This window comes from Cervus elaphus, chromosome 26 (genome assembly GCF_910594005.1).
Source record: "Cervus elaphus chromosome 26, mCerEla1.1, whole genome shotgun sequence".
Classification (NCBI taxonomy): domain Eukaryota; kingdom Metazoa; phylum Chordata; class Mammalia; order Artiodactyla; family Cervidae; genus Cervus; species Cervus elaphus.
Genome location: NC_057840.1, coordinates 31,936,005 through 31,960,503, shown reverse-complemented (window position 1 = coordinate 31,960,503; position 24,499 = coordinate 31,936,005). Strand labels below are relative to the sequence as shown.

Genomic DNA, 24,499 nt, shown 5'->3' with positions numbered 1-24,499 from the left:
CGGGCACGACTGAGCGACTTGCATTAAAAATCCAACAGCTTCAGCGGGCAAGAGGGCAGATGAGAAAGAAGGGAGGAGGCATTCCTTGAAGAGAAGTGGGGTTAGGAATGGAGGTGATGGAGCAAGGGACCAGGAGGCGAGGGGGAGGGAGCCAGGCTCCCGGCAAGAGAGGCCATAACGCTTGACTGAACGTCACAGAAATGACAAGGCCGTCCCCGTGACCGTCTGGGTGACTCACGGACTTCTGGTGGATTCTCAAGAGAACCCTCTTAGTACAGCGGTCCACCGTGGCGGCCCACTTCCTCTTGGCCTCCTCCTCCTCCTCCAGCAAGCACCGCCTCAGGTCCTGCTTCTCGGCCTTGCTCAGGGTCCTGTCCGAGGCAGGACGCACGAGCTGGGTCAGGTTCAGGTGGCTATAGAGGCTGCGCTCCACCACGTAGGTGACGTTGAACTCGCTGACCGCGGGGCGCCCGCGCGCCCTTCGCGCGGGGCCGCCGCAGCCCCCGGCCGCTTTGGGTTTCTGCCGGAGCAGCTGCAGGTCGCAGGTGGCGCTGTGGACGCCCTTCCTGGAGAGGCGCTGGCAGAGGAACGCTCTGGAACACGAGTGGTTAGCGTCCGTCTTCTTCAAGCGGATCTGCTTCCGGACACTCTGCACCTCCTCCAGGGACGCCAGGAGGTGGTGTCGCCGCCGGTGGCTGTCATAGAGGCAGAGACCATCGGTACTTACCCCGTGGCTCAGGGACCCGAGCCCCTTCTTCATCTCCCCCTCGGTGAGGGAGCGGGACACCTTCTGGGCCTTGTCGTCTTCCGGGTACGAGAAGAATGTCCCCATCTTCTTGGCGGGCTTGATGAGGCCCCGGCTGTCTCCTTTGCTGAAGGTTTTGACCAGTTTGCGGCCGGCACCCCAGGTGTCCAGGCTACTGGATGATGGAGACGTCGTGAGAGAGTCTGAGTCATCTTCTGGGGGTTTCTCAGGAGAAGCATCAAAGAAAAAGGGCTTCTTGTGCACACCGGAGTACAGGGCGGACCTTTCATCTGGGACTGGGGAATTCTCAAACACCTGTTCCTCCCCGCCTGGAGGGAAACACACACACACACGGTCAGGGGCTCCTGTCAACACACCCTTGCATTCTTTCACAGACTTGTCTTTAGATCCCCCAACCCCCGCAAAAAAGCTGCTAGTCCATCCAGCCAGCACAGCCAGTACAACCCCCTTCCATAACCACTTACCTCCCATAAACCTGGTTCCCACTTACATAAATGCAGATAAAAAAGAAAATAAACTGAGCAAATAAATGGTTTCATGCAAGCTTCATGTTAAAAGGTTTCAGATGTGTTTTCTCCTCCTCCTCCTCTCAGTGTCTTTGTAGACCAGACACCTTTACAGACCTATTAAAAATACCACTTGGAAACTCTAAGCCCATCCATAACACAATATTCCTTAGCATTTAATGATCATTATCCTCCCCAGTTTGTCAGGGCAGTCCTCGGAAGCTAAGAATCGGAATCGTTCTCCCTTCTGAAAGGTGCTCCTGTTGATCTGGTTGGCTTTTTACAGTCAAGAGTGTGATGAGTGCCATGTGGCTGACAGTGATTTTTTTTATTGGTACACGTGCCGTTTAAGTAATTAAATCACCAAGGGAGAAGTCAGGGTGAAGAAGCACCATAAAGGGTCGTAGACTGCAAAGGCAACTGACAAATGGTCCCCGCTTGACAGGCTGAACACTAAAAGCTGGGGAACGGGATGATCCAAGCCAGGCATTCCCATCGACGCAGGCCCTGCTACAAAGCGGCAAGGGCGTTTAAGGGCCTGGACACGCAGGCAGCCTCATGGAGTGTTCCATTTCATCTCAAGGATTCCAGCTCTGGAAGCCTTCACTGGAACCAGGTATCCAGCCAAGCCTTTCAGAGCCCAGTGGAAAGGTTTGGACTTGCTGGCAGGAAAACTGAGTTCTTTTCTGCATGTGTTATGTGAACAGATGTGAGAAAAGAAATAGGTCAAACTCTGGGTGTAGTGATCCTAACTGGCTCTTGTCCCTTTAATTATCGATATAAGGAAACTTTTGAGCACTGAGGCTTCCTGCCAGCTGAACTGTGAAGAGGAAAAAATACCAAGTTCCTTGGAACAGAAGGATGGCACTAAATATACCAGCTGGGACTAGGGTGCCAGTGTGTGGCTAAATGTCAGTGATAAAGGAAAAGGACAGCTCTCTCCAGAGGAGGGGAAAGATGAGCGACTGGTAACAGGCCTTTAAAGTTCCAAAAGTTTCTTAAATTAACTGATGGGAATTACAGTTACAAATATAAAGAGAAAAAAAGCACGGCTGCTATTAAATACAGCCCAAGACTGACTTTGAGGTCAAGGAGATAGTGGTGGGGAGAGACTCAAAACTATGTCCGGTTCAAAGTTCTCCATAATCTACAGCATAAATATATTCACTGGAGAATTACTCTTGGATCTTTCAAGGAAGTTTAAAACCCAGGGCCCTGGTTCTGATGGACACTGGCTAGATTAGAATGCTTCCTGCTCCCTCCTCAGGACACCTGACTAATATGTTGTTGGAAGTAAAATATGGCAACCTCTTCCAGATACAATCTACCCTTCACTTCCAGGGGTGAAGTGACGGGGTTGAAAGACACAGCCTAGGGACAGGGGCAGCCCGACAGTAGACTTCTCCCTAAAAATAGTCCAATAACGGATCATGGCTTCCACATTTAGACCATGTGTCCACGGAGGTGTGCAAAGGTCCTTAAGGTCTTAAGGGGATTTGGGGAAGTTAAGGACCTATCACTCAGAACAGTTCTGGAAATTTTCTAGATTCTGTATTTGGGGTTGTCATCAGAGATTCCAATACTTCCGTGTCACATATGAGTTTGGAAGCAGCTGGTTCACACATGCCCATGACATAAGTAGCTCCACTTCCTGGTTCTGGCACGTCAGCATCTGGTAAAGAGTTTGCAGGGAAACAGGGCAAACAGTCCCAAAGAGGACACCTTAGCCTGTGCTACGGGCAGTCCCCATGTGCTATGGGTTCTTCCATCCTTGCCAGACCCAAGGCCTGGAATCCCAGTTCGTACTGGAGTCCCTGGGGTTTAGGGTATTACTTCTCCCATTCACCTCTGACTTGAAAGTACAACTATCTTACTGGAAAAACAACAATCAAGATGTGCTCAACCTCATCATCACCTGGGGTATGAATTGCTTCTTGCTCAGCTGAGATGAGAGTAGGTCATTTTGACAGCAGGAAGGAGATAGGGTATGAGATGACTTAAAGCCCAAAATACAGATTCTAGCTCTGGCCATGCCACCTACTGTCTCCACCACCATGTACAACTACTTCAGCTGTTTCCTCACCTGTCATAATGCCTACCTATATTTATTTTATTTTAATGGCCATGCCATGAAGCTTGCAGGATCTTAGTTCCCCGACCAGGGATTCAACCTGGACCACAGCAGTGGAAAGTGCCAAGTCCTAATCACTGGACCACCAGGGAATTCCCAAGGCCTACCTATTTAGTAATATCTATTATAAGGATATTGGAGGATAAAATTAAATGAAAAGAGATAGGTAAAGGTACTTTGTATGCTGAACAACACTGTACAAAAGCTAGTGATTCATTAGCAGGTTACAGGTGAACTGGAGTAATGAAGGAAGGGAAAAGACACAAAAATGACCGGATAAAGGTCTCTGCCCTGGCCTGCAACTCACATTGTCTGGGGTTACCCACGCACCAGATAAGGACTTACTACTCTAGTTACAAAAGTCTGAGTGATGAATTGTAACTCTCCGGGCTTTTCCAAGACTCCAAAGCTGGGGAGTGAGAGATGGGGTGGGAGCAGAGAGCACACCCAGGATCTAGAGGAGTCAGGCTGCTCAGACTTAATTTCAGGGCTCTGTCCAGCTGGCTCGGTGACCATGAGTACATTACCTCCCCTCTTTGTGTCCATCTGAGTTTCCTCATTTCACAAATGAGGGCAGCATCAGTGTCTGCCTCTGGTGACTATTCTGAAGATGACATATTTACAAGGAGCTGTAAGATGACATGTAAAAATCGGAAGTGTTTAGGAAAGTGGCTGGCACACAGAAGGCTCTCAGGAAATGCTTGTTATTATTCAGAAAACTTAGCATTGACACAGGCATGCGGAAATCAAAAGGATCCACTCTTTGAAGGTCCAGGGGCGGAAGGAGGGAGTGTGGGGACTATGAATCTCTCCAGCTTCGCAAAGAAGGTGCCTGGGTGGCCTCTGTGTACCAGCATGAGCTCTCTTGCTAACAAGGAAGAGTTCCACCACGCAGAGCACGGAGGAATTTCCAATCTAGCACAGTGGTGTTGGAGGCAGACTGCAGCGGATGCCCTGAACTGTACACACACCTGGGGCCTCTCCTGGTGACAGCAGCAAGCCTGGTCAATAGCACCCCGGACGCTGGACCCCAGAACTGCCACTTGGGATTAAACTCATCAAAGCCATCTTGCATCTACGACATCTAATTCATGCCCAGGTGAATCAAAGTTCAATGCTGTAAGTCCATAGAGTTATTACCTTTTACCCTATAGCGACCTCTTTTGGTACACTTTCCCTTTTTCTCATTTATGGCTCTCAGAGATAGCTGAATTGATTGATTCTGACATAAACACACAAATGAGAATATTTCTGTGCTTTTATGAGCCCCAACACACATGACTATCATATACAAAGGGGGTCCTGGGTGGTAGGCACGGGACCATGTACTTCACCCATTTATCTCACTTATGGACAAGACCCACCAATCTATACATGATAGATGAGATTTAATTTTGGCATCTATGCATGAGGTTTGTTTTAAAATGAGATGCTCCCAAGGTTGAATGATGGCAATTCCATATGTTCCTACTTAATATTACCAAACGACACTGTGTGTGATTTCAGTAGACCTGCCATGGGAGAGGAAGTCAGACTGTGTGTTCTGTTCTGTGGAATCATGACAGACAGGCAGGTATTAAAACAGCCAAATGTAAACAGCACCGCACCTGGAATTACCACGCAAAAGACACCCAGATGCAACCCTGGAATTAAACAGAACTCTAAGAAACTGGCTATAAGGCAGATAGTGTCTCCTTCCCTGCTTCTCTGGTCTCTTTCCCCTTTCCTTTCAATCTTCACTTTCGCATAGTAACCCCCTGGCCTTCAATATTCCTCCAGAGGATTAAAACCAATAAATAATTACATCAAACAAAAAATTTCAAAACACCAAAAACAGCAACAGGAAACCCTCATCTATGTAAATAAAGGGGAATTCTGTTCCCTCCAAGGTGCGATTTGATTTAGGTACAACAAAAGAGCCTCTACAATGGCATTTTTTTAAATCTACATGTTAAAATTTTGAACTTCCCCACAATGTCAATGTGACATTTTAACAAGTCACATGCTTTTAAAAAGAATATAAAAAATTCTATCTAGCATTTCTTTCAATCACTAATGGTTTCTCAAACAGGAAATCTTACTCTTTTGTAACTTTTGGGGAGACTTTTACAAGATGCTGCAAATGAACTTTACTAACAGTAAGAAAGACAGACAAGGTTGAGATTTAAACTGTCATAATTACACTTCAAAGGTTAACTATTCAATACAATAAATCCAAGTTCATGTCCCTTTTGACATTATGGCTTCATCTGATGAGTGGCTTGGCCAGGAACCTGGCTCTTAAAGTATTTAGAATGGGAGGTCCTTAAAGCCTCTTTGGAACTGAGACTTGGGATCGTTAACAGGAAGAAGAAATCATCCCTCAGATCTGAAAGGACATTAAGTGCCTTGTTTGTTAGATGCTTGTTTGAGGTGGAGATATATTAAATTTGGACTAAATTCACTGGGTGAGACCCATAGTCCTTTGGGAGCCGAGGCTCACACTCAGAAGATGTTCTAAAATAAAAGTTTATATAAAATGGTATAAGGTCCAACTGAAAGCAGAAGCACATCTTGAGAAGATTTCATTGCCATACACTAGCCACTGCCCATCTTCGCACTATTTAAATAACTAAGCCTCGGGAATGCTGGAGGCCAGGATCCTACATTCCGGAAGGGACTCAGTGCTGCCTTGCTCACATGCAATCCCCAATTCCCCCTCTGCCAGCCTCAGCCAGAACCCATTTTTCCACTTTCATATTTTCTGCTGAGACGGACCCCAGATGACTTGCTTTGGAATAAGTAGGGCAGAGTTTGCTTTATTACCTTCTGTGCTGGGCTTTTTCATTTCTTCCACCCTGATGAGTTTCTTTCTCACTCTGCGAGTGGAGTTTACCAGCTTGTGTAACCTCTTAAACTTCACCGACTCCTCGGTCTCATCCTCCGACTGTTCTCTTGACTGGCAAAGAAACAAAGGAAAAGTTAATCAGATAATTGCTGGGCGGAGCTCTGCCTCACTGCCAGTCTGAACTCTGGCACTTCCTCAGCTCAACCTGGGGCACCAACAAAGCCGCCCAACAGGTTCATAGAGAGACACGTACCATCATCTTAAGGTCTAATTTGGTGGAGAATTAGGTCCTAGGCACCCCCCACACACACACACCGATGGCCTGGCCCGGCCTGGGGTGCATTTGTCTCAGTGAATTCGCGGTCCCTTCTGGGAGAGCTCGGGCAGGATGCTCCTCTAGGCAGGCCCTGTAATTCCAGTTAACACTGCTGTGCCTTGGGCCAGCCTCTCCTCTGCCTGGCCCATCAGGGCTTGCTGTTTAACGTGGTCATCGACTACTTCTCCAAACCCAGAATCTGCTGAATTGTTCCAGTCCTCTCCGAAAATCAAAAACAGCAGGGCAGGAAAACGGAAGAGATGCAAAAAGCCATCCTCGGTCCCGTTTGTGGGGACTGTCTGCCATCCCTCCTTCCGCCTCTCCCAGCTCCTTCCAAGAGTTCCCAAGGAGAGCCTGGGGAAAGAGCCTGCATTCCTCCACGAGGGACAAGGGAAAAAGCTGACCTTTTCAGCCATACAGTCCAGTCCATATTCCCCAGCATCCCATTTCAGTTCTGCAGTGATTCAAGAATGCTCAGCCCAGCTGTTTTCCCTCAAGTATCAAACATTACAGAGAGGGGAAGAAAAAAAAAGTCTCGGCAGCAATGACCCAAGCGAAAAACAATCCTTTCCTTGTGAACAAAATGAGGCTTTCGTTTCCAAGTCAGCTCCAACATTCAACAGGCAGCTTCCTCTGTTTTATCTGCTCAAAATGTGAAAAAGCAAAAGGAGGCTCCAAGTCAATGGACGTGCGGCCCGGGCCGGGCGCGCCGGCATCCTCGGGGGCGCAGAGCCGGGCGGAAGTGCGCAGCCTCGCCACAGCCCCGGCCGCTCCGAGCAGCTCCAGCTCACCCCGCGCATCCTGCCAACAACTTTCCCTCGGTTTCCTCCAACCTAGCTCGCTGACAGAGCGGGGAGAGACATGCCTCCAACCAAAACCAAACCACGTCTCCGAACCCAAGTCTAATATGGAGACCTCCCCCGCTCCAAGAAATGCTCTCACGAATCCCAATTTTATAGAAGCTAAATTGGGAAGCAAGAGTGAGCAGAGAACAGTTCAGGAGGAAATGAGGTAGAGATTCTTGTAATTACTTAGGCAGAAAAATAGTGTCTGCTGTGAGTCCACAAATATTTCTGTAAGCCTGGCCCTCCGTCAGGGATATACGACCCATTTCCTGGCCTCTGTCCTGGCCCTGGGGTTCCCAGCATTGGAGCCATTGTACTTTCTCCCTGCAAGACTATAAGCAAACCATTCACTTGTTAAAGAATAATTATTATAACCCATGAAATGGCAAGTCATCAGGACAGGGGTATTTCTCAGACTTTCCTTCTGTGAAGTATATCAGTATCTACTTCCAATTTCTCTAAAAAAACAAAAGGTTCTAGGTAAAATGTTGCATACACTGAATTTCAGAATTAAAGTTAACTGCTGGTAATGAAGAGTAGACATTAGACCCACAGATAATCAGGGAAGGAGGATTCACTGCATGCTGGCCATCATGCTTAATGCATTTGGTCTAAAACTTAAAAGGTAACACATTAAAATAATAAGTACAGCTTCTACTACATAATTGTCTGATTGGAACTTTACTTTTTCTTGCATGACTGTGTGTGATGGGACAGTCAGAGTGGTCAACCAGAGGAATGAGAACTTGGTTAACCCCTCCTTCTGGGTAATCAGCACCTGAACAAAACCACAGTGCGTGGAATTACACATAAACACTGAAAACCATTCTGCCTCCTTGATGTCTCTCAAAAACCAAGTACTTCTAATAGAAGAAGAGTCAACATTCGACCACAGAAAGTTTCTGTACCTACACATCTAGACTGTCTATAACCCTCACATTAAAAATTCTAATGTCACGTGGAAATGAAATAAGCATGTGTGTGTGTGCATGCTAAGTTGCATCAGTCAAGTCCAACTCTCTGCGACCCTACGGACTGTAGTCCGCCAGGCTCCTCTGTCCAAGGGATATGGACTGTAGCCTGCCAGGCTCCTCTGTCCAAGGGATTCTCCAGGCAAGAATACTGGAGTAGATTGCCATGCCCTCCTCCAGGGGATCTTCCCAACCCAGGGATCGAACCAACATCTCTTACATCTCCTGCATTGACAGGGAGGTTCTTTACCACTAGCACCACCTGGGAAGCCCCAAAATAAGCACAGGTTGTTCATAAGCAAGATTCAGGAAGTTACATCATAGAATGAATATCACTCATACTCATACTCAATGGGGTTGCTGGTGGTGGTGTGTAGGGGTGGGAAGGGGAGTAAAAAGAGAAAGGGGATCTGGAAAGGGATAATACAAAAATCTTGAGTCATAAAGACACAAATCACTTGTAGGAAACACACTATCGGAAGGAACTTTTCAGGAAGAAATCAAAATAGTTAAACCAGGACAACAGATTTAAAGGCAATGACACCTCCCCAACCCCACTAGTCCTGCTCTCCTCTTCTCAAATTCACTGGGGTGAAAAAGAACATATTCCAGGTACTTATTTCATTACTTTCACATGTTCCATCTATTTTTTGAGAAAGAACTCTTCAGAATTTTGAATTGTTATTTTTATTTTTCTTGAAAAAAAAATTAAAAAGTTTGGAGGCATTTGCCACTGACAAATCACAAATCATGGCAACCAATAACTTTCTTTGCAGTAGCATGTTTGGGGATACTCAACAAGACAGATGATGCAGCACTATTTATATGAAGAGAAATGTAGGATAAAAATCAGTCATTCAAGAAATATATGTATATCTTATTATTATCATTTTAAAAATAGAAAATCTCCTCTTAGTGAGCCCAGAGTAACTGGCGGTGAACAGTATATCCCAAGGATGCTTTTTATTGAGAGAGGTGTTGACTTCTCACTTCCTCCTGAGTCCAGAGGAAGAAGACTTGTGAAATATTTGCCTTAAAAAAATCCTCTCCAGCTGTTTCAACATAAAGACTCTGTAAACGGCATGCATTTTTCTTTTAAACTAGGCAGTAAAGCTTAAATTCCTCATTTCATGTTTCTCCTTTTAAATACACATGTGCCACTTCCCAAGTGTTGGAAAAAAGAGACTTGTCTTTTTATTCAGAAAATACACCCCCAGAAACGTACGTGTGAGATGGGGGTGTGAAAATCTCCTTTCAGTTTTTTAAAATTAAGAAATAGCTATGTGTATATAAAGGAAATCCTCATACTTAGAGGAACTTTGTAGAAGATGAAGGAAATCAGCATTGAATATAAAATGAATGACTGATTTCAAGAAAGAGAGTCAGAGCTATTATAAAACCAGGTTTTAAATAAACTAGAGAGAAAAAAATATCAGTATACGTTTATACACATTCAAACACAAGATGGTATCGCCTACCCTCCCTGTCTTGGCCCAGGTCAGAGTACTAAAATAAACTTTAATTTGACCAGATTTTAAATTAGAAGGTGGAAACTCAATCATCTGTATACAATCCTTCACCTCTGAACCTTTAGTAGAAAAGGCAATAGATTTATCCCACCAAAGGATGTGGGAAAGTGGATTTACAATATTGTAAATAGAAACATTTGATTTCCAGCCTCCCTCTTGCAGATTTTTCCACCAGAAAGCCCATATGGCTCAACTTTTAATTACTTTGGCTAATGCTATATGTAGTAATTCTGTGGTGAATGCTTAAGTGTTTCATTTCTGGTTTCCATGGCAACATTACATCAGATTGCAGACAGCTGGCTCCACAGTTTTAAACCATAACAAATTGACCAAGCCAAGGCACAAAACTATAGCTGCTTTAAAGAGAGAGTACACCATTCTCCCGCCAGGGTGCTGAATGAGGAGACTATGGGGCCCGTTTGGCTTGCAGCGGAGGGTGGAGCCTCCCTCTTTCTCAGCTTCTTTTGGAATATGTGCGTCCTTGACACATCTGCAATGTTCTAATGGGAAAGACATGGAGCCAGCGCGGAGAACTTTTTATAACACAGCTACATTAAGGATAATCAGGAAAAAAGGGAACACAATTAACAGCATCTGTAGATACAAAAATGCGTGCTGGAGCAAACTGAAAGCATGGCCTTACTGATCAAACTGAAGCCTGTCACTGCCGGTCGTAACAGATGCTTCACTTGCCCCTGACCTTGTAACAAACAGTTCTTGCAAACGGTGATGCACTAGAACAAATGCTTTCCAAAAGCTGCGTGGCAGAGTCCTGCAGGCAAAGCAGTAACGTCTTGTAATAAAGACTAATCTGAACTTGCAAGGAGCAACTACAACCCTTTGCGGGACCGCTGGAGACCTTGCTGAGCACAGGATTACAACTGCGCCTTCTGCAGAAACAAACTCACTCAGCTTGCTTCCCCAGCTCCAAACATGTCCCGACTAAGTCAACGTATCTCCCCCGGAGCCACGCAGGGAACACTACATTTATGCACTTCTGAAAAGTATTTTGAAATTGGCAAGGTATTCGCCTGTGAAAGTCACACGATGTCAATGGTACTAAGCCTTCATGTTAGGAGAAGGAAACCGATCCTCTTTAGGAGAAAAGCCGTGTGCAACACTGTCCAAAGCCAAGTCTTTTGCGTGAAAAATCTCCGCAAGTGGCAACTAAGCTCCCAACCCATGTACACCCAACCCTTCCTATCCCGCTTTATTCTCAATAATAATCACTCCTCTCCCACCAAAAGCTATGCCTTAGTCGAATGAGGAAGCTAGGAAAGAATGCGCTGGGTTACAAGGTATGGAAGTAAGTAAGGGACTAGAAGGAAGAATCAAGAGGAACTTCAACAGGAAAGGGGGAAGCATCATAGTCAGGAATGATGAAAAAAGCTTTTACTTGAAGTGACAGAAGCACAGTCCCCCCACTCCCCGGCATGAAATGAGTCCAGAGAACTTACCGGCTTCGGCATTGAGCAGGCCTCGGGGGTGATGCTGAGCGTGTCCGGGACCCCCACCCCCTCCCGACTCGGAGCGCGTCTTCACTCCCACTCGACCCCTCCGTAATCGCAAAGTGATGGTGAGGCTCTCCCGGACCATGCTCCCTGGGAGTTACATGATCGGGCAGGCTCCGCCGGGACAGCTTACGATCCGAAGAAGAAAGTGAAGACGCTGGTTTCAATTAGCCGCTTGCTGCCTGCTGACTGATCTCCCAGTTCCTCGCTCACTGCATAACTTGTAAGAAAGGCATAAGTCATCAGCTCTAAGCAAATCTCCTATTCACCACAAGGAAAAAAGGGAGTGTTGTACGTGGCAAACAATCCCTGTTTTCACTGACGAAGGCTCCCTGACCTCCTGCTGGCCTCCAGTTCCTTAATTACTGTCTATGGAATTCCAGAGAAAGAAAAAAAAAAAAGAACGCGAGAATCTGAGCAAGTCCGGGACAAGGACTCACCCTCACAAGTGACTGAACTGAAAAAAGATCTCTTTTGCAGATAAGTCTTCTCAACACCCCCCGAAGGGAGTCGTCAGGATTGAAAATAGACACCTTCCTAGGGCTATTTTTGAAACTCCCGAATTAAAACTTATGATTGTGGTTTTCTCCTAAAGTTGTCACTTTCTGTGTCTCTCCCTGCTTTTTATTCTTTCCGTTTTAGCCACTAGAGTAAATGTAGGACGTTTCTCCTTCATTGATGCTTCTAAAACTGTCTTACCTAACTGTTTGAATGATCAGTGGTTTCGGAGCAGCTGAGTTCTCCTGGATTCTAAAATTTGAGCATGGGGACTCTGTCACAAGATGGTCACTTAATTTTCTCAGGGCTGTCTAGAGAGCGACATCATATGCTGCTACTTAAACAGAACATCATTTCAAAAGGCAGGACTGAAAACCCCTATGAAGTATCCAAAACATGGGTTGCAGGCCATGACTGTATTTTCAGGGCTAAATTCACTCAGTTGGGGAAGTCATGTATTCCCACTGCAGTCTGAACTGCTCACTCCTAGGTGCCTCTCCCACCGTGAGGATCTTTATTTACACTATGCAAGCCCCCCCTCCCCAACTCTTTTTGGGTCATCACATAGCAGAGATCCCAGGGGGTACCACCGACCACCAGAGCTCCTTTTCTGGGGCACATTTCCTGTTCTTCCTTGGGTGCCTGGGGCATCTCTCACTCTGCATGAGGACTTCCCAGGTGGCGCTAGTGGTAAAGAACCTGTCTGCCAATGCAGGAGATATAAGAGACTTGGGTTCGATCCCTGGGTGAGGAAGATCCCCTGGAGGAGGGTATGGCAACCCACTCCAGTATTCTTGCCTGGAGAATGCCATGGACAGAGGAGCCTGGCGGTCTACAGTCCACGGAGTCACAAAGAGTCAGACACGACTGAAGCGACTTAGCACACACACGTGTATCCTTCATGAAACTCCCTTCCCCCAATTTTTCTGCCCCCCAAAGCATCTCCTCCCATCATTTATGGAACTTTCTTCCCTAGGCTGCCTCTTCCCCACTTCACAAAGCTGTTTCCCTGACGCCCTCTCTGGTTTCACATGTGCCCCCTTCCCACTCCCATCTGAGAAGCCCCACATGTACCACAAATGGTGACAGGTGCTTTCCCAATGTCAGACTTCAAACACCTGGATTTATCAAACGCTCACAACTCCCAGGCTCTGGGCTAAGGATCTGCATGCATGACCTGGTCTCCCAGATGGTAAATGGCAGAGGGCGATGGGGATGCTTCATGGCTTCGCTCCTGCACCACCCTAACTCTACCCGGGCTTTCTTCACCCAGGACTGACAAACGCACTGCATGCATCATCGTGCTTAGAATTCCTTAAGGCTGTCAGTAGACATCTCACTTGAATTTCTTTGTTACTTCATGAAAACTAAGAAAATGTGTACGCCCCAAAGATGGTGGGGAAATACTCCTCGATGCTGGAGCAAGAACAGCCTGAGATTAATTTCCAAGTCCTCCAGCAAATCCCTCTATTCCTATGGAGCTTGGTGTTCCTCCACATACATTTGGTCTAATAACATTTGTCTTAAAGTGTTGTTTTTACAATAGTGTACACAACTGCATACAATTGATCACTGGAGCTCGGTAATAAGTGCTTATTACATCTGCATTCTCTCTACTGCTGATCGGAATTCAAGCACCTATTTTAATTCTTACAAACTGCTGTTTTAGGTGACAATGTAGATAGCAAAGGCAAGGAAAACGCATGAAAGCAAGTGATGATGACCAACGTTTGAGGCTGAGTCTGAACAGGTTTTGAGACGCACAGATTCTGAGCAGCACTCAGAGCCAGAACACAGGAGTCCCATAGACACAGGTTGAGGTCCCCTTTAAGCCACTTTGAACTCTCATTTATGAAATAGGCAGGGGCAAGCCTCCTAGGGTTCTTGAGAAGATGAAGGGAGACTTTGACTGGGAGGGGAGCCTGTTAGGTTGCAAAGGCTCTGTAGTGTAAGACCGCGGGAGCCAGGCATTGATGAGCCAGGTTCTGGGAAGCAGGTGAAAGATAGGCTCTATCTCCCATTTGTCCTCCCAGTGGCCTCCTACTCCTTACTCGGCCTTTTTAACGGTGACAGGAGGAATCAGATATTTATGGAGACACTTCATGTGGAAAGCCACGTATGCAGGGTGCCCATGGGGGGCCTTTGGCAAATAACCCATGCACAGTTTGAAGAAGTGGAGACTCTCCAGCCCCATAGCTCCCAGCCCTTGCTCTGTATTAGAGGAAATCTCAGGATATTTGAAAAATTAGGCCACCCTTGGGAAGTTTCTTGGTGGAGGCAAGATGGAAACAGGGCAGATCCACTTCACAAAGGAGGCGCATCGCTGGTCTTGTTCACTGGGTAGTGGACTTGAACTTACCCAGCACACAAGAGGTGTGCAGATTTGCAGAGGACAGATTTGAACATCCAACTCCCACTCTAAGGGAATACTCTTTAGGTCGCCAGAGCAAAGTTCAAAGGCCACATTGTGAATGTAGGACTGCGTGGCCAGAGCTCTCATCTCCAACTTCTGGGTACCTGTGCTCAGCTATGTGGACACTATGTGGGAACAGCTACTCACAGCGCCTGGTTCTCATCCTCCGACTTCCTCACAGCACCTCAGACACCCCATCTCTCATGTGCCTGCATACCTCTGCACTTGTGGGTTCCTTTCTGGGATAATCTCTGCCTGCCCCATCTACTTCCCTAGCTCCTACTCATCCTTCAAGATTCAGTTCATGCGTCACCTCCTCTGGAAAGCCTTCCTGGCTTCTTCCTCATCTTCCTTATGCCGGGTGGTTGCCTAGCAGCCCACCAGAGTACCTTGGGACTGACCTCAGTATGTTATCGCACTATTATTAGCCCTTCACTAAACTTCAAGAAGACAAAGAGCATTGTCATTTCCATGTCTCTGTCTGTATTTCAGTAACATTTATTGTTTATCTCTAACACATGATCTATTTTTCATTAGAAATTTTGGAAAATATAGATACAGGAGAAAAGAAAATGCTTATATTTTCCTAATCAGAAACATCAGTAGCATTTTGGCTTATTTTTTCGTGTGCGTGCACATGTGCACACACACACACAATACACCTCTGTTACTTTTTTTTAAAATAAACAAACAAAAAGAATGACCTTGTGATCTTTAGCTGCTCCAGCCCCCACAGTCACAGTCACTATCAAGGTCCCCAAAGCCTCCCTCACATGAACACAGGTGCAAACAGAAACAAAATGCCCACTTATAATTGCGACCCTCTTTGAGGGCATTGTTGCTTTCAAGGTTTGCTTTGGAGAAACCCTGGGGTTCTCAATGTACACTGCTCAAACTGTTTTATAACCTATTTTTAAAAATTAATGTTTTGAACATCTGCCGACATCAACAAATATTTAGCAAATAAAATATAACAATGCATTAATGATTCAATGGTATTCAGTCACGGACATCTACTATAATTTACTTAAATAATGCCCTCAATCATGGAACATTTGCATGTTTCTAATTTTTCAGTATTATAAAAAATACTCTGATGAACACTGTGTCATAAAATTTCTAATGTGCCTAGTACATCCTTTTTTTAGAATAAGTGATTAGATTGTTGAATTGATGGGTAAAGAATGGACATATCACTAAGTCTTTTGATATATTAATTTGCTCATAAGGAACATTTTATTATTTTAAATTCTCACAAGTAGTATAAAAAGAATACCTATTTCTGCACGCAACTGCCAACATTGAACATCATGATATTCTTTTCCATTTATAATAAATAGATATTTCCTGATTGAAATCAATGGATGGATGTACTGATTCAAAGCATTAGGAAGGGAAAATAATCAAAAGTACATGAGTAAGCTGACTTGACCTGGACTTACAAAGGTTATAATCTAAAAGTCTGGGGGTAGGAAGGTCCAAGAGAAATTCAGACATATGATTACTATAAGTCAACTGTGATAAATGGGCAAGAGGAACCAAGAGATACAGGGGTTCAGAAATGGGTGAACTCATCTCTGGTTGGGGAAACTGAGACAAGCTTCAGTGAGGAGATAGGCATTTGCCATGGCGTTGGGGGCATTTCCGAGTTCCTGTTGAGCCTAAAAGTCCACCGTTTACATGGCTCCCACTGACCTCACACGCCTGCCTCTCTGGACAGTCAAAGAAGAGCTCAGCTGATGCCGCTCCCTTTATAAACAGCATGTGACACGGATCAACAACAGCTTCACGGCTCTCCTCTTCTCCAAGTTGATTTCATAATCCCTCCAACATGCCTGCTCTCCCTCCACTGGTCCGAGGGGTGATGCATTTGAGGTCACTCCCTACCTTAGGGGCAGTATATTGGCTCTGGCTGGGACTTTCATATCAGCACCACCAATCATTATCGCCCGGCCATGGCGGGGGCCTTCCGGTCACAGCCATCCAGTTAATGTGCTATTCTTTATGTTTATAGAAAATTCGTTTCACTCTTTGAAGAAGTTAGAATTACTTTCAAAAGTGTTTATGAGTTGTCAGAGTAACTATATAAAATATGAAACACATTGTGGGCTTGTTTTTTTTTCCCCCTTATTTCACAAAGCAGTCAGGGGAGGACTCATCTGTTTAGCAAGAAATATTTTGCTCATTAGCTGGTGACATCATTGTCCTCTGAAATGAAGAGATTTTTTGTCAGCATATGGAAAAAAAGATGAAATTCCATTCTTCTCCCAGAGGTGCAGTGTAACACTGAAATAATCTCTCCGGCAGTTTCAAAATTAACTAGTTGTCGCCAGATTTGAAGGCGGAGGAGAAGGAGGCAGAGGAGAAGATAATTACATGATACTTGTATTTGTAAAAAGTATGTGAGAATTTGAGTATTTGAGGTGATGTTACCATCCCCTAGAGGCAAAGGCTTGTCAGCACTTAATTCATTGAAAGAAACTATTGAAAAATGAACTATAAAGCCAAAGGAACAACAAAGGGATATTACGATCCCCAATAAACTCTCTTCTTTTGCTTAAAACTCACAAACTCTAAATTGCTTTTAATTACCCCCAAATAATGTTGCTACTTTCACTGTAAGGAAGGAAGAAAATATAAGACCTCAGGAATCTTACAGCCAAGTCTAGGGAGATTTCAGGAACAAGTAAACTCACCCATCATGATTCTGCAAGTTTCCATGGAGCAGAGAAAATGCCTTTCCTTCTCGTGAAAGCAGTTAGAGGAAGAGAGATGTTAAGTGAAGGAAAAGGAACCAACTTCCCCTTCATTCTGTAAATCTTTGGAAGACCTGACTGCTTGAGACTATGTCACCCTGCCCACAGGTCAGAGACCCCTGCTGGTCGTACAAAATAGGGAAGTTGAGATGAAAACGTTATGGGAAAGTAGGCAACAGTTCTATGGGTCTCTCTGTAAAGAGTGGGGGAGTGTTACCCAGAACACATCCATGGTGTCAGGCACACTGAAGACTAAAGCCAAACACAAAACCCACTCATTCCCAAGTGCCTTCCATTCTCACACAGCCCATGCCATGGAAAAAGGATGATTCAGAGCAAGACTGCCAACTAGGGCAATTACATAGGCGTTTGAGGCTCTAGTTTCTGGAGCTGATGGAAGTTTTCATCCCAGAAGCAGTAAGACTCCCAAGGGACTGGGTGGTGTTTGCAAAGTCACATTGCTTTTATGGCATCTTAGATGGACTGATTCATGGATCAGGCATGATGCCTTCTTGGAGAGGGCTGCTAAACAACCTTGACTAGGCACATGACGGTGTAAAAATAACGGAGAACTGATGGAGCCTGCATGGCAACGGAGGGAAGGTGAGGACACCAAGTTCTTTCCTCTGACCCAAACTTAGGCCACCAATCAGCATGGGCATCTGTTGAAGATGGAGGCAGGTGGGCCAACGGTGCCTCCCAGAGGCATGATCTATGACCTTAACATACTTCTCCTTATGTTTGTTGAATAAACAATAAGCAAATTTACTTCCAACAAGAAGAAATCTTGGCTGAATCCTTAGGAAATGAATCAGTTAGAGCTAAAAGGTTGTTTGTGGTCATCTAACTGGCAAAACAATCAGGTCATGATGACTGCTGAAAGTTAAATCACAGAATAACCTTCCCACAACAAGTAACAAAATGAGCAACAGCGCCCTAAAAAACACAATTACTAAAAACTGGCAAAAGTACTACACCAAGAGCGTCCAAAGATATATAACCTAATATATTAAGCTTCAGAACTCCATGATCAAGCTAAGAAACAAATTTCTGAAGATACAGGAAAGGAAGTAAAGTGTGTGGCCTTCTCTATCTTCTGCTCTAGGAGCAGCAGAAACTGCTTCAGGAGAGGAATGAGTGAAAAGATGGAAAGTCAAGTGTAAAGCTTCTCTTGACTGGAATGAAGCCTTTAGAAATTCACCAGGAATGGGAAGAATGAATTAAAAGCAGGTTGGCTCTGGCAGACCCATTCTCCCAACCTTAAGCAAGCAACGTGAATAGTGATGCAGCATGTTTAGCAAACTCTTAGTAGAGAGAAGTCTGAGCACAAGTATCCCAGTGAAGATCACATGCCGCCTCAGTTTGGTGTGCCCCCTCCACGGGCTCTTACGTTAGGCTTTAGCAACAACAGGGGCTTCCCAGGTGGCCCTGGTGGTAAAGAACCCGCCTGCCAATGAGAAGATACAGGAGATGAGCGTTCGATCCCTGGGTCAGGAAGATTCCCTGGAGAAGGAAATGGCAATCCACTCCAATATTCTTGCCTGGAGAATCCCACAGTGGGCTACAGTCCATAGTGTTGCAAAGAGTCAAACATGACTGAGCAACTTAGCATGCACACACATAGCAACAACAAACATTAATGGATCACAAAATAAATAAAGGAAAACCCTGCATCATCTGACAGTATGGCAAATGGGTCAAAAGATGATCCTCATTATATCAGAACAAATAGAAAACATGACCTGAACTACCCAAGCATGATCAAAATGAAAAGAAATGCATGAAACTACGCAAACTGTAACAAGAAGGGGAAAGGGAGAGACAGAAAAGGCATGGACAAACACAGCGATTTTATCTTTGATCCCCATCTCGCTATCAGAAGAAAACCAAACTCAAGGAACAGGAAGAAATCCTCAACAGTTGCTTCTCTTTATAAATAGTTTAAGAAGAATATGAATTCAATTAAATAAGGCCTCAAAGACAAGATGAAAAACATGATATGAATTTTAAAACTGCAATCATACAGGAAAGCAACCTAAATATCCATCGACAGAGGAACAGATAAAGATGTGGCATATATGTATGTACGTATGTACGTGTGTGTGTACACACACACACACACACACACACACAATATGGAACACTACGCAGTCATAAAAAAGAATGAAATAATGCCATCTGCAGCAACACAGATGGATGCAGAGATTATCATACTGAGTGAAGTAAATCAGAAAAAAGACAAATATCTTATGATATAACTTATATATAGAATATAAAAAAAATACAAGTGAACTTATTTATAAAACAGAAATAGACTCATAAACATAGAAAACAAACCTATTGTTACCAAAGGGGAAAGAGGTGAGGAAATAAATTAAGAATTTGAGATTGACATATACACACTTCTATGGATAAAGCAGATAAACCATAAGGACCTACTGTATAGCACCGGTAACTATATTCAAGATCTTATAATAACCTATAATGGAAAAGAATCTGAAGAAGAATATGTGCATGTGTGTGTGAAACTCACACTAAAACTTACAGTGTTGTAAATTAACTATACTTCAATTTTAAAAAATTGCAGTCATAAGGAAATGAGGACTAAACAACCTATCAGAGAACCAATTTATAAATATTAATAAGAACGAGCAAAGAATAGAATCAAAACCATGGAAGTAAAAATATTGATAGTGAGAAAAATCTATATTATTTTAAAGGTGTCTCAGTGGTAAAGAGAAAATGCCAATGCAGGAGATGAGGGTTTGATCCCGGGGTTGGGAAGATCCCCTGAAGAAGGGGGAATAGGAAATAGCAACCATTTCCAGTATTCTTGCCTGGGAAATCCCATGGAAAGATAAGCTTGGCAGGCTACAACCTGCAAGGTTGCAAAAGAGTTGGACAGACTTAGCAACTAAATAATCAAATCAAATTACTTAAATCCATTTTCTGATATGACCCAAGTGTGAAGATTTACCCACCTATTCACCTAAGCCCAGGGCTTCCCTGGTAGCTCAGCTGGTAAAGAATTGACCTGCAATGCAGGAGACCCCCGTTCGATCCCTGGGTTGGGAAGATCGGCTGGAGAAGGGAACGGCTAACCACTCCAGTATTCTGGCCTAGAGAATTCCATGGACAGGGGAGCTTGGCAGGCTACAGTCCACGGGGTCGCAAGGAGTCAGACACGACTGAGCGACTTTCACTCACTCACCTAAGCCCACTGGCCTAGCTGCTCCCTCCACCTGACACAGTCCTCTTCCTTCTCCTGGTGATCTACTGCTCGATGTCAGTCATCTTTTCCTGGCTTTCCACACTCCCCTCACTGAGGCTTAATGGACTTTCTGTGTGCACATCACACACTCAGTAGAAATATTCCAATTAAGCCCTCAATCATGCTGTCCACTTCTCTGTCTCCTCTTCTCAAATATAAACCCTTGTGGATAGGGACTGGCCTGTCGTAGGTATTCAATAATGTTTGCACAATGAATGAGTGAAAGAAATGTTCAAGATGGCATTCTTTCATCTACATTCTTTCATCTGGGTCAAAAGCACAGGGCAAGAAGTGTCCTTGCAGAAACTAATTATGCACTGCTATTAGAATTATACAGTCAACAAGGTATGACAGAAAGTGTCGTACAAAGAGAAACAGGGACAGAGAAGAGAATAAAGGGATATTTCTATAGGAATCATTTTGTGATTGGGATTTGAATTAGAATTTGGTTGTGTTAAAGTACTGCTTTCCAAATGAATCCCCTTGGTGACTGAGTATATTCTAAGAGCTTTGATATAATGGGTAACTGTCGTGACTTATAGTTCAAATGAAACCCTGAACAAGTGATGGGCAGCCTGTGACTTCAGTAAGTTGGCTTACACTGGAAGTGACCCTCAGTCTGAATCTGACTCATGAACCATGATAGCATTTGGGTCTCTCACCAACCCATCCATTATCATAAGATTTGGCATCAGAGCAGAAGATTTAATGAGGAATTAACACGGAATGAAACAATATCATCAAACAAGTAATGAAAATCCTCTTACCCCGATCTCCTGGAGGTTCATCCCAAAAGCAAAATAAGAAATTGGCATTGCAAGTCTAAATACCAATCTTTAACCCATATTATATCATAAGTATCTGTATTTAGATATAATCGGCTAGCAGGGAAAATGTTGTAGGTCTTGTCTGGTATTTATGCATTAGGTTAGGCAGATGAAACTGCCATTTTTACAGGTCAAAAGCTAACATTTCCATTCACATGGCTTGACTTAATAAAAGAAGTAACAAGGAATTCCACTGGCAGTCCAGTGGTTACAACTCTGTGCCCTCACTGCCAAGGGCCCAGGTTCATTCCCTGATCAGGGAACTAAGATCTCACAAGCTGCATGGTGAGGCCAACATTTTTTTAAGTTAAAAAAAAAGTAAATAAGATGAAGCTGAGGGTGAGAGGAAAATCTTAAAAAAGAAAAGAAACAGACCAGAGTGTGCCTTCAAACTCAAATTTTTAAAATGCTAACAATAGGTTACATAATCCTCAGATTACGTTGTGTCTGGAGATTTTGTCATTATTTGTTTTTGTTCATGTGGTCTCTGATGTGCTGAGGAGGGTCTGCAGGCAGCACCCTCAGCTCCCTGTGACCCTACAAACCAGTGAAGATAGAGAGGTTCCTCGTTAGTTTGCCAGGTTGTCACTGTTATTTGGTCGCTCAGTCCTGCGTGAACTCTTCTGTGACCCCAAGGACTGCAGCTCACCCGGCTCCTCTATCCGTGGGATTTCCCAGGCAAGAATACTAGTGTGGGTCGCCATGTCCTTCTCCAAGGGATCTTCCCAATCCAGGATCAAACCCACATCTCATCCATTAGTAGCCGGATTCTTTATCACTGAGCCACCAGGGAAGCCCTAGTTTGCCAGATGCAAAGAGCCAAGGTCCCAATGACTTCTGGGCCTGCAGTAAGAGCAGCCCCCAACATAACAGATTGATGAGCACACAACCCACATGTTCAATCAGCCCTTCTCACTATCATGATATAGTCGTAGATAATTTCAAAACAATTAAGTACTCATTTTTCCCAGACAGTGATCCTAAAGTCACATATGTTATCGAAATCATACCAGACCCGCTCCTCAGCCCACGTACACTTATGCCTTCTGAAACAGAAAAGAAACTGATTGTACATTGGGTAAAGGCAGAGCCAAGTAAACACACATTATTTACATTACGCTTGTTCTGAAAACTCTAGCCATCTGCCATCATATGCAAAAGCATAAGCACTGCTACCATGTTAATGGCACGTACAAAAATAAACTTTTATGGGACCTCAAGCATTTCAAGCATGCCAGCAAATGGAAAGGCAGAAGATCGTCACACAAAGTAACAGAGGCTGGCGTTCACTAGGTGTTTAATTAATCCTTGAGACACCCGTACACTTTGGCTCGGCTTTGGAGGCACAGAGAGGTGAAAACACTTGCCCTCCGACGCAGAGCTAATAGGTGGCAGGGCTGGGATCTGAACCCAAAGTCTGACTCACGTCTGTGAGCTTAACCAGCACCCTCGCCTGCCCACGCTGGGCAAATGCCTGGCCTTCCCCAGGCCAGAGCCTCCTTCCTGCCTAAGTCTGTTTAAAGATGATGATCTTAAGGGCTCACAGCAAACACATACCTCAAACTTTGGCCCTTCTCCCAGGGAGAAGGCTAGGGACAGAGGCTGGTGTGGAATAAATGACAAGAAGTCCTCTAAGCTTGGTCAGCTTATGTCCAATGAGACCAAAGCTCACGTTTCTCACAGACTGTGTTACATTTCAACAGGCTGATTTTTGTCTCCAGTCTCACCATAAACTACAGGTCTAAAGAATCATTACCTCTACTCTTCTAAAGAGAATTTTAATATGTCTTTATTGTACTATCATTTCAGTTGCAAAATCACGTCTGTTAAAATTGAGGAATATTTCTTCTTCCCACCCAGCCAAATAAAAAGGAAATTTATAGAAGGTATCCAAAAAAGTCTGAAGTTATCTCAAGACTTCTAAGTATGCATTAAAAGACGAGAATCAATAAAAGCTATTTAGAAAGATTTAGAAAAGTGTTAATTTTTTTGGGGGGAGGGGGCACAGTGTAACACAGCATGCCATAAACATGCTGTCCCAAGTCTACTGGGTACAAAAGCCCTCTGGCAAATTAAGGCTAGATCAAACTTTTCCTCTTTCTCCTGGTCAATTCAGAAGTCAAACAAGTCGAGTAAAACTCTTCTTCTGTTCAAGACATAAAGATCCAAAGTGGATATCCAACTGTCCTATATTTAAGCCTAGTGAGTGTAAGCGTTAAAGTTACAACAAGCAGAACCATTGTCTAGCCACAAATCAAAACTTAACTGCCAGTTAGAATCCTTTTAAGCTAAAATCCATAGATTAAGTTATGAAAAACCAAATCCTCTAGGAAAAGAGACTAAAAGAAAAAATATTAACACCATTAAAAGCAAACAATGACAACTAAACATTTAGAAATGTAAGTTATTTTTACGCTTGGAATCTATTATCGCAAAGTAGGTAGGTTTAGCGACTAAATCGTGTCTGACTCCTGTGACCCCATAGACTGTAGCCTGCCAGGCTCCTCTGTCCATGGGATTTCCCAGGCAAAAATCCTGGAGCAGGTTGCCATTTCCTTCTCCAGGGGATCTTTACAACCCAGGGATTGAACCAGGGTCTTCTGCATTGCAGACAGATTCTTTACTGACTGAACCACCATAACTTAAGTGCAAAATGACAGTAGAAAGAAGGTCAAACGTTTTCATAAAGATACACTTACTGGACCTATAATGTCAACTCTACAACTAAGATCTGTTTGAATCTTCACAGTTTATGCATTCAATAAACAGTTACTCAAAGGTAGCAAAAATAGGAAAGTCGTATTCTTTAAAAACACTGTTACTATCTATAGGTGGAAGACAATCCTGTAAACTCATCATGTACTGTCATTAAAAAAATGTCTTCTCTGGGAATCAGATTTCCCCAAACAACAAATCTATTAACACTTGTTTCTATTTTCTTTTGATACCTTTGTAATATAAAAACAAAACTAAAACTTCTGATAAATTTTAACTTGTGGATTTTGTCTAGAAGTTCACCCTAGTAAAAGAAACATATTCAAAATAAGAATCATTTTCATTTTATCAGTTATACTTAAGAATTTTATTGTCTAGCCCTCTTTTAAAAAATCTGGTTCCACCCAGAGTCTTAGACTCTAAAAAGAGCACCTTGGATTTATAGAAGCCTCTTGGACAAGCAGAAGCATCATTCTGCCCATGGAGAGACACCCCAAGAGCATGACCTCTGTTCTCTGACTGCATTCTGTATTAAGTGGCCCTTTTCTTTGGCCATAATAGAAATTAAGGCATTTGCCCCTAAGAACCACTAAGAAAGTTAACTTTGTGGAATGCTC

At 44.0% G+C, this 24,499-nt stretch overlaps 1 protein-coding gene across 6 annotated transcripts in view; it reads right to left on the bottom strand.

The window, feature by feature from the left end:
* The window catches only part of LOC122684220 (sterile alpha motif domain-containing protein 5), a 981,181-nt gene that overhangs the window by 30,641 nt on the left and 926,041 nt on the right, over positions 1–24,499 (bottom strand). For 3 of the 6 annotated variants that reach the window (XM_043888222.1, XM_043888224.1, XM_043888223.1), the window contains 2 exons: positions 6,209–6,341; positions 728–1,074 (listed from right to left, as the gene is read on the bottom strand). In XM_043888222.1, the coding sequence (XP_043744157.1) occupies positions 728–1,074; positions 6,209–6,341 (480 nt within the window). Of the gene's footprint in view, positions 1–727; positions 1,075–6,208; positions 6,342–6,483; positions 6,918–6,950; positions 8,394–11,348; positions 11,932–24,499 lie in introns of those variants that run through there. The other 3 variants (XM_043888225.1, XM_043888226.1, XM_043888227.1) reach the window with 3 other exon arrangements.